The sequence below is a fragment of the Lactuca sativa genome, chromosome 2 (assembly GCF_002870075.4).
Source record: "Lactuca sativa cultivar Salinas chromosome 2, Lsat_Salinas_v11, whole genome shotgun sequence".
Classification (NCBI taxonomy): domain Eukaryota; kingdom Viridiplantae; phylum Streptophyta; class Magnoliopsida; order Asterales; family Asteraceae; genus Lactuca; species Lactuca sativa.
Window position 1 is genome coordinate 230,061,452 of NC_056624.2, and position 10,647 is coordinate 230,072,098.

Consider the following 10,647-nt stretch of genomic DNA (forward strand, 5'->3'; position numbering starts at 1 on the left):
TTTAAGGAAAGGAGTCCATGGGTTGCTTAGGGCTTAAGCATCCAAATTAGGGTTTCCTTGTTAGATAACCCTAATAGCCTCACTATATAGTACCCTTATGACCCAAAAACGTGGCGAAGACTCCTTCTAGGGTTTCCACACGTTTTGGGCAGCCTCCTTCTCTTCTCCTCTTCATCCTCTTGCTCTTGGTGTTTGTGAACCATTAGAGGAGTGACATTTGTGACTCTAAGCTTTCTAAAGTCAATACAAGGAGGAATTGTGATTGTTATTGCTACATAACAATCAAGGTATGATCTAAATCCTAATTATATGTTATATTGATTATCATATGCTAGATCTAGGGTTTATAGTCTTGGATAACTTGCATGTACAATAGAGAAACCTAGATCAAAGCATTAGGGTTTGTATGAGCACATAGGATGTTCTTATGACCAAAACCCATCAATTTATCAATTTATTGGCCTTTTAGGTTATTTAGGGCTTTATTAGGCCTATCAAGCCCACTAAAATGTCATCAAGCCCATTAGGGTTTTATTGGGTCAAATAGAGTCCATTAGGCTCATTAGGGTTTTCACTAAGCCCATTTGGCTTCTTTTGGCCCATTAGGCTAACAAGGCCCGTTAGGGTTTTAAGCATCCCGAATCGTGTCAATCCACAAGTCAAGCACACCGCCACCCGACACGGCGGCCGGTGGCGGCAGGAGGCGGCAGCCACCACCCTAAGGTGGTGGTTTTCAATTCCTTTTATTATTCAAATTTTAGATTACATTTTACAAGGCTAATAATCGAAATAAACACACAAAATCACTACGACACATGGTGTTTCAAGGTGGCAGCCACCACCTCACGGTGGTGGCAGTGGTTGTTCTTGATATTCCGGCCAAACAAGCCACTCACGACGCACACACACAGAAAACACACACACACACGCACATTTTGAAGAGTGGTTCACACACCAGCCACCCACCTGGTGGCTCCCGGCGGTGGCAATAGTGAATATGAGATGGCAGCCACAATTAATCGGCATGTGGACGGTAGTAGCCACCATGGCCAGCTGCCATGGTGGTTCTTCACAACCCTAGTCGACCGACAGTCCACACACATGAACACAACGACATTTCGAGATGGCAAATGGTGACCAGAGCAACAAAACGTGACAAACGGCGGCAACAACGGTGCTCACGGCGGCATTTTGCGATTGCTAGAGCAGTGACTTGAGCCACGATTGCAGCAGCAACAGCGACGAAGCCACAGGTGGTGTTTAGTGACGGCGACGCAGCCCAATGGGGATCGAATCGGAAGAAAGAGAAGGAGAGAAAGAGTAGCATTCGGGAAATAGCAACAGCAGCCACAGTCTCGTCCTTCACGCTTGTTGCCAGAGTCACTCAATCGTTGGTTAGCAATATCGACGGAGGAGGGAACGGCCGCTGGAGATGAGGGAGGTATAAGTTGGTAGAGGGTTGGCGGCTGCAATGCGTTTCTAGGGTTCCAGAAGAGGGGATGGGTTATATACCTGATCCTTTAACTAATTTTCCATAATGACACTATTAGCCCCTCCCCTTCTCTTTTATTTCCAATTAAGTCCATATTTTACCTTTCCCACCCTGACTTTGGAATTCCTTTCAAGTCAAGTCCATAACTTTTACCAATGGCCCCTCTATAACGAATTCTTCTCAAAATAAGTCTAATAGTTACTCTTTAACCCCTGATTCCATAAATTCTTACAAAATAAATCTGAAACTTACCGTTTTAACCCCCAACTTCTAAAATTATAACAATCAGCTCCTCGAGATCAACACCTTGCTATATAATTATGAATTTAGGGCTACTATTCGCTCATTATTTTATTTATTGATTTAATAAATAAACGGGGCTTTACAATTACCTAAATGAGAACATATGAAAGCTAACTCTTGGATCTCCTTTCTCTCCTATGGACCTTCTTTCCTTCTTTCTCTTCCCAAAGCTTCCAAGCAGTTATGGGGCGTTACAAAAGTACCTAACATGAACAATATCATAAGCAAACATAAAACATATCAACAAAAATAATAAAGAAACACATACCATCCATGACGTTCAATGCCGATCGGGCCTCCTCTACTGTCAGATGGAATGCTCTCCCCCAAGCCCTCGGAGCCTCGGCTTTCCCCTGCCGGCCATCAGTAATACGAAAAGTAGTAAGAGCAGTAGCCTTAATTGTCCTCAATGCAAGTTGAGGACACTTTGACCTCATATGACCCGTATGGTTGCAATTGAATCAAACCCGAAATCACTTGGCTCAATCCTTTTCCATATGCCCCTCCTTACCACACATGTAGCAAATAGTCCCTGACTGTCTTTGTCTTCTTCTTGAGAGACAGGAACTCCTGAGACAACCACTCTCTCTCCAAACCAATAGACAAACTCATATCTGAACATCTCAGTAAATCTCCCCCAAGTCACTGCAGAACGCTTCGCATGAGAATAGTTAACCGTCACAAACTTCCACCAATCCTTCGCTCCCAAGCAAAGTAGGTTCAACGCAAAGCGAACCTTTAGGTCGTCCTCTCAATACCCCAAGTCATAATAACTCTACTCTTCAAGGGTATATATATACACTTACACTGCAAGTCCCTCAAAACCACAACTAAGAATCTAGGCACTCATCCTAGACTACTTCCCAAAACCGCTTCGCCTCGCAAAGATCTCCGTTATTCTCTCCATTTACTTTGTGTATGCCAATCGTGATCTCAACTCAAAATCTAAGTTTCAAGGTGTTAATCATTAAGACACTTTACCTCAACCTCATATCTGGCCCTAAAATATGTCCTAATCCATAAAGTCTCTGACTTTATTCCTTTGCCTCGCAAAGATCTCCGTTATTCTCGCCATTTACTTTGTGTATGCCAATCGCACACAAAACATGACTCGATAGATTGTCGAATAAATGATTATATCTAAAGTCCACAACCAAAAAAGGAATAGGAAGAAAGGATAAATCATGCATCCTACGGCTATCAAATCTTATCTATGTACAATCATACATCATACAACAAGCAAATAGCAAGGATAGGTTTAGTCTTATAAAAGCAACCTCCTAGGCTAAAGGCATCACAAATCAGGCAACTCTATTACACACTTCATGAGGGATCCTTATCCTATCAATTATCATGTATTCCTATCAGTTCAATAGATAACAAAATGAAACTACACATAAAATAAGTAGAGATATTTTGGGAAACTACCGCTCGAGCTCTAGTTGATTGTACACACTGCTTCATCCGACTTTTCTTCTTTGAAATTATTTGTTTTTTTTTGAAATTTTTTAATGAAAATCCTCATATTCTTAGTTTGAGGTTGGAATCCCACAAGTGTTCATCCAAATCCATCAAACCAGGACTCTGATACCAATTTGTAACTTCTAAATTTCCAAACCAAATTTTTAGTTTTTAAATTCATATAAAAACATTATTCATAAAAACCATCTCAAGAAAATCACAAATGTCAAATACAGGTCATCATCAATGTATAAGAGTGCCTGGAAATATCTGGAATCATAAACTGAAGGCGAATATGTACAATCAAGCATTCGCGTTCCCGCAATCCCAATAAGTACCTGAAACACATTTAATCATCAATTGTAAGCATGCATCTTAGTGAGTTCCCCAAAATACCACATACAACACAACACAAAATAAACATCTATGGGTTATCAGCAACGCTGGAGACTACCTGAAGTCTCAACACATATAGTAACACATATCACAGTAATCGCAGATAGACACAGTTGTTCATCATACACACACACACAAACACTTCTCTCTCTCTCTCTCTCTCTATATATATATATATATATATATATATATATATATATATATTCTACCACATAGGTAAGAATAGTGAGGAGACTCACCTTGCATAGATGACTGATAGAACTCACACCCAAACTGTCAGAACTAGACTCCGCCTAATAATTAAACCAATTAATCCTAATTAATAATTAAGGTAATTTTCCATACCCCACTAGTCCCAAGCCACGTTTGATCCACATTTAGGGCAAAATACCATTTTTCCTCTTCCAAGACCAACAACCCTCACAAGCTCCCTTAAAGGAACAATTAGCCAAAAGTTAAAGAAAGTCAACATCGGGCCTTACGCGCGACGTACTCATATATATGTTGGGTGTAGAGCACACCGTTGGAAGGAACCAGGCTCGCAATTGGTTACACTGGGAGTAGCCAGAAGTACGCTCGACATACGTGATCTCAACTCAAAATCTAAGTTTCAAGGTGTTAATCATTAAGACACTTTACCCTAACCTCATATCTGGCCCGAAAAGATGTCCTAATCCATAAAGTCTCTGACTTTATTCCTTTGCATGGCTAAAGAGAGCTTAATCCCAAAACCCTAAATTCTAACATCACCAAAAACTCTATAACTCATGCATGGATGAAAGGAAAGGATCAAGCTTGTATTTTTTTGACTCTATACACCCTAAAACGTCTGAAGGACAACTCATATGCTTTGGAGTATTCCATACTCACAAAGATCAAGGTTTTGGGACAAAATGAACATAATCTAAGCTTAAACAATATCTAGTAAAGCAAGATCCAAGGTATGAACTTTATACCTTCAAAAGATAAACAAGGAGATGTAGATTTTGGATCCAAAAGCTTAATGCAACACCACTTCTTGAATTATCTTCCTTCACTGCCAAGAACATTCAAAAATCACTAACAAGCTTCAAATCTCACTCACAAGGGCTAGGGTTTCGATTTTAGGGTTTAGAGGAATGGAGGATGGTCATAAGAATGTTCAAGGGGGCATAAGATGCTTAAATAGGGGACACAACCCTAAAAATTTAGGGTTTAAGGGCATCATGAGTACGCCCGACATACTCACGTGTACGTCCAATGTACTCGACGTACGTCACAATCTTTACGCCCAACGTAAGGACTAGGTTTACAAAATAATTCCATTTTTAGGTTAAAAAGTGGAAATACCTGGAAACGGGTGTTACAACTATAAATTGTATATTTTTTTTGTTCCAGTTCCACCAAATACCTTTTTGTTAATTATTATGATTGGTTCCACTTCTTATTTGTCAATTGTATTTAATAAGCAATGGAAATTTTATGGGTGTCATTGAAATGTTGGAAGAGTTTGACCTGGTTATCAAAGAGCATGTACGGCAGATAACAAGTGACTGTCTTCATGTGCATTATCTTGGGCACACGATACAAAAAGAACTAATACTTTTGATAGCTTAAGAAATTAGAAATGAACTTATCAAGAAGATAAAGGAAGCAAAGTACTACCCAATCATATTTGATTGTACTATTGATGCAAGTCATCAAGAACAGATGACTATAATAGTGAGGCACTCAAAATTATCATATATATATTTGTTACCGTATAGGAGTCATTTTTAGGTTTTTTGAATGTTGATGATACCACCGGAAAAGGGCTATTTGATATTACAATTGATGAGTTAAAGTCTCTTGGTCTTGAAATTGATGACATGCGTTATCAAGGCTATGATAATGGAGAAAACATAAAAGGAAAACACCAAGGAGTTCAAGAGAGATTTTTAGATCTAAATCCTAGAGCATTTTACACTCCTTGTGGTTGCCATTCTCTTAATCTAACATTTTGTGATATGGCAAACAAGTGTGTTAAAGGAAATAATTTTTTTTCGGAATCATCCAGTGCATTTATACTATCTTTGAAAATTCTACTAAGAGGTGGGAAATTACGAAAGATAATGTTAAAGCTTGGCGTCTTAAGTCATTATGCCAAACATGTTGGGAAAGTCGGGTTGAAAGTGTAAAGGCTATTAAACTGCAACTTGTTGATGTACGGAAAACTTTACTTCAAGTTGGAGAAGAAGATAATTGATGTTGTAATTACAAGCAAAGCAAATTCACTAGCAGAAAAAAGAACTTGGTGACTTTGAATTTTTGTTATCAACTGTTATCTGGTATCACGGTAAAAAGTTACAATCAAAAAATATGCATCTTTATAATGCTATTACAAAAATAAAAAAATTGATTGAGTACTTCAATGATTAAAGAGAAATTGTTTTTCAAAAGCATTTGGTGAAGCTAAGGAGATTGCTTTTGAAATGTGTATTGATCCAATATTTCCACAAAAGTGTTTGATTGAAAGGGAATTTTTTTTTATGAGAGTTCAAGTAGCGAAAAAGTTTGATTTACAACTGAAGAGAATTTTGGAATCAATTATTTTTTATACATTGTTGATCAAATTATTTCTTCTCTTGAGACAAAAATTGAACAATTCAAAAAGTATGACAAAGTATTTGGTTTTTTTTATTTACATGTAATTTGAGGGGAGTTGAAGATAAAGATTTTAAACTGTCTTGTCATCGTCTTGAAAAAACTCTCAAGTTTGAAAAAAGATCGGATATTGATGCCGATGAACTTTATATGGAGTTGAAATATTTGAGACATTGGAAACCAATGATTTAACGACCCTATAGATGTTTTCAAGTTTTTAAAAGAACTTGATTATTTCCCAAATACATGCATTACATATAGAATATTTTTTAGCATTCCAGTAACGGTAACATCTGTAGAAAAGAGTTTATCGAAATTAAAGTTTTTGAAATTTTACTTACGCTCCACAATAACCTAAAAAAGACTTAGCGATTAGGTGATAATATCTATCGAGAACGAAATCTTAGAGAGTATACACTACGAAAAGTTGATCAACCAATTTGCTATCAAGAATGCTAAGAAGGTTTCACGAGGTGTCCAGTTTGATGTTACGATATGTAATTACTCATTAAAATACTACGATTTTGTTATGTTTATTGCTATAAAGTTTATCGTCATTTAAAGAAAAATAGTTAATGTTTAATTCGTTACACATTAAGGCCTAATGATCTTTTTTTCCGACTTTGTCATGGGCATTTGAATCCTCAGGATTGGCCTTGATTACGATACATGCGAAATTGTTCGAATCTTGTTAAAATGCTTAAACCCTAATTTCACGTACTTCTCAAATTACGTAATTTTGATACGAGTAGTTATGCTACAAACCTACAAGTTTCTCTTTAACCCTTTACCCTCGAATTACATAGTTCCAATGTGCATAATTTTGACTCCTAAGTTTATAGTTTAAAATTTAACTCATTTTAGTAGTGTTCTTTCAAAACAATGTTCTTCTTGTGCTTAAAGTAAACTTAAACCTGTTTTCTTTTGAAATGTTCCGTTCTTAAACTTATAATGATATTGTTCTCAAAACCAATATATTACATGCAAAAAAATATTTAAATAGATCGTTTCACTAAACATGTCATTAACATAATAACGTTTTTATATAGTTTCTACAGTCGATTACAAGGAAACAAATAAGATTTTTTTTTTTTTTTTTTTTTTTTTTTTTTTTTTTTTTTTTGCTTTAAGACTTTTGTTAGGTTTGAGGCCGTGTGGACCGACAAGTTATCTGTCAAAAGTCTTCACTCCTTTTTTTAAAAAAATTATGGGCCCCAAAATTTGAACTACCGCCCAAATACTTCACTTCGCACTCCCAAGGTCCCAAGTGCGCGTTTAAAGCCGCCCCATTTCTCCCCTCTTCTTTGCTTTCTCTCTTAATTTCTTCAATTCACTGTAAATTAGATTTGGGAAACGCCGGCGATGGTAAATGGGTAAGACAACCAGGTGGCTCCGGTCTCTTTTCGGCTCCAAAAAGTCTTCAAGTAAGTCGGATTCCAAAAGACAAGCGCCGGAAAACCGCGGTTTGTACCCCAAACAATCTGATGACAACAAGCACGCCATAGCAGTTGCGGCTGCCACCGCTGCTGTGGCGGAGGCAGCGCTCGCGGCGGCACATGCGGCGGCGGAGGTCGTGAGATTGACAAGTGCCGGTGGTAGCAATAGCAGAGCGTATTATGTCGGTGGGCGACGCCGGGAAGTGGCGGCTGTGAAGATACAATCGGCATTTCGGGCTTACCTGGTACGTTTCGTAACTGTTAATTTACCCAAGTGCCCTTGTATTCCAAATATTAATTAATTTTTAATTACTCCAACAAATCTTCATTGATTTTGCGCATTGGGTCCCGCCACTTCATTCATCGGTGGTAGAGCGCCCTCGGACTTTTTATATTTCTCTTTTGGACCCTTGTTATTCCCGATATCAACTTCACTTCTTTATTTTTTATAGCATCTCCACCTATAACATTAAAAATCGTTTTCTTTATATTTATTTTATCTGGACCCTTTTTTTATATCAAATCTGTCCATCCCAATATCTTTTCAACACTTTTTATATGCGAAACAATAATTTAACGAAAATAAAAAGTATAATGGTTTTAATAGACATAGAAATAACATAATGTCTTTTTTAAGCATTGACTGGAGTAAATACCATGGGTTTTTTTTCTCTTAATTATATGCAATTAAAAGATGAAACATTGATGTATAAATATTAAATAACCTTGATGTGTATACACTATGCTCAAAGAGTTTTACATTTGTAGGCTAGGAGAGCATTGAGGGCACTTAAAGGATTAGTGAAGCTTCAGGCGCTTGTACGTGGTCACATCATACGGAAACAAAGTGCAGACATGCTTCGAAGAATGCAAGCCATGGCTCGGCTTCAGGCTCAAGCCTGTGCCAACCGAGCCCACTCATCGGCTTCACCACATTCAACCGTCAAGTCCTTCCGGTCCCACCACCATCCCGTAAGTAAAAAAAAAAACCTTTTTATCTTCTTGTATAATTCGAGTGTGTTCTTATGTATTCCATTACAAAACATACACAGCGATCCAACTCGATGTCTTACATCAAAGGTGAACCACGATTCCATCATAGCGGACCATATTGGTTAGACAATTGGACGGAGGATACTTCATGGACAAGCAAACAAGATGATAAAAGCGACAAGATTCTTGAAGTGGATACTTGGAAGCCAAGGAAGATTACAACCCCGAAAAAACCGAGTAAATCTCGGTTAACCGATTCGAGTTGGGGAACAGAGAAAACAGTTGGAAGTGGGTATAAAAGCCAAAGTAGGAGTCCGTTTACTCCGGCTCATAGTGGTGAATACCCACGGAGCCTATTTGGGGAGTACCCGAGTCACCCTAACTACATGGCTAACACAGAGTCATCTCAGGCGAGGGTGCGGATGCGGTCAATCAGTGCTCCAAGGCAAAGAAGGCATTGGGATTACTCAGATACTCAGTCTGAGAGGGCTTTTCGGAGGTAGGTTTGGCGGATCTTTGATTAACCAAAAATGGCGTGGTGTGGTTTTGTATAGTTAACATTTTCAAGGTTATTTGTGTGATTGCAAAAACGAATTGTGTTATGGCTTGTGTAGACACGGTGTTACAAACATGTTGCATTGATTTTGATGTTTGACTCTGAACAAAGAAACTGATGTTAATTAATGGGACAAAACTTGTAATTTTTCTTTTTGACTCCGAGTGAAGCTGAAGTCTTGTGTAACTAACAAAGGTTTAATAGGTCTTATTTTTTTTTGTACTTTTAATATATGTATGTAATTACATTGACATAGGAAATGACTATAAAGTTAATTACATGTATTACAACGAAATTAAAAGGTACACAAATAAATTCTATGAACTAACCTACATGGTTAAATCAATAAAGTAAAATGCTAAACAGAAAGTGAATGGGAAGCTCTTACTAGCCGCATTCGGTGGTGGGATCAGTGAGAAAGCCAAGGGAGACACCACAAAAACCAGGTAAAGTACAAAAGGCATTAGCTGCGTCTGGGGTGTAGGTGGCATTGATAACACCAATGAAGCAAAAGCATAAAGCGTGTCTATCAATGTCATTGTAAGCAAAATAACCAAGAGTAGTCATGGCTTTGCAACAACTGGACCCTAAATACGGGTATTTTGTCTCGTTGTTGACAAACTCAGAGCAAGTAGATAAGAGGGCAGCCACGGTTATACAGTCCACTGCCAATACCACCACCGTATCCACAACCACCATCACCAACAACCAACTACCAATAACCACCCTTAAACTCACCATCTTCATCATTCTTTATTGCCACTAAAAATGTGATACGATCTGTGTATAAACTGGCATATAGGGTAGGTAGGCAACAGGGAGTGCGTGCTCTAAGATTCTAAAAGATTTTTTTTATTCTTCCCATTAACTTGGAGACCAAATGAACAGTCTAAATGGCCCAATTTTCCTTAACATTCCAACAAATTTTAACATGAGATTTGAAAAAAGAAAAGAAAAAAGACAAATAGGAAAATGGATAGTGTCTCAATTGCACGGCTGAGAGGAGACGTATACCATGTAGAAAGTGCGAAGATATTGTAATGTTAGACTTAAAAGAGTTGGATCTTTTCGATTTCGATGACATGACCTCATAAAAGAGTGTCAATGCTTAGACAGAGCGTGGTAGAATAGCTAGTATATAAGTAGGGAAAATGACTTAAAAGACCAATTAAGTTTCAAAAACGTTCATATTACCCCAATTACGTTTTTGTTGTTCAAAAAACACCAACGAAATTATGTTTTTTACTATAAAGCCAAATAAAGTTACCAGTAAAATTAACGTTTTTTAATGGTGACCGACATCTTGCAGGTAAACGATGGGGGTAAATGAGTTGGCATATTTCTGTTGAGTTGGCATATGTGTTGGCATATCTACGTGACATTTGTGT

General features: G+C 37.8%; 2 protein-coding genes across 2 annotated transcripts; one reads left to right on the forward strand and one right to left on the reverse strand.

Annotated features, from left to right (window-relative positions):
• Positions 1-7,524: 7,524 nt before the first annotated feature.
• On the forward strand, positions 7,525-9,414 carry LOC111888453 (protein IQ-DOMAIN 23). Its single transcript, XM_023884623.3, has 3 exons — positions 7,525-7,955; positions 8,479-8,682; positions 8,763-9,414. The coding sequence occupies exons 1-3, from the start codon at positions 7,644-7,646 to the stop codon at positions 9,204-9,206; spliced, it is 960 nt and encodes a 319-aa protein (XP_023740391.1). The 5' UTR covers positions 7,525-7,643; the 3' UTR covers positions 9,207-9,414.
• Positions 9,415-9,646: 232 nt separating this feature from the next.
• Positions 9,647-10,009, reverse strand: LOC111888439 (putative non-specific lipid-transfer protein 14). Its single transcript, XM_023884609.1, has one exon. The coding sequence runs from the start codon at positions 10,007-10,009 to the stop codon at positions 9,647-9,649; it is 363 nt and encodes a 120-aa protein (XP_023740377.1).
• Between the last annotated feature and the right edge of the window lie 638 nt (positions 10,010-10,647).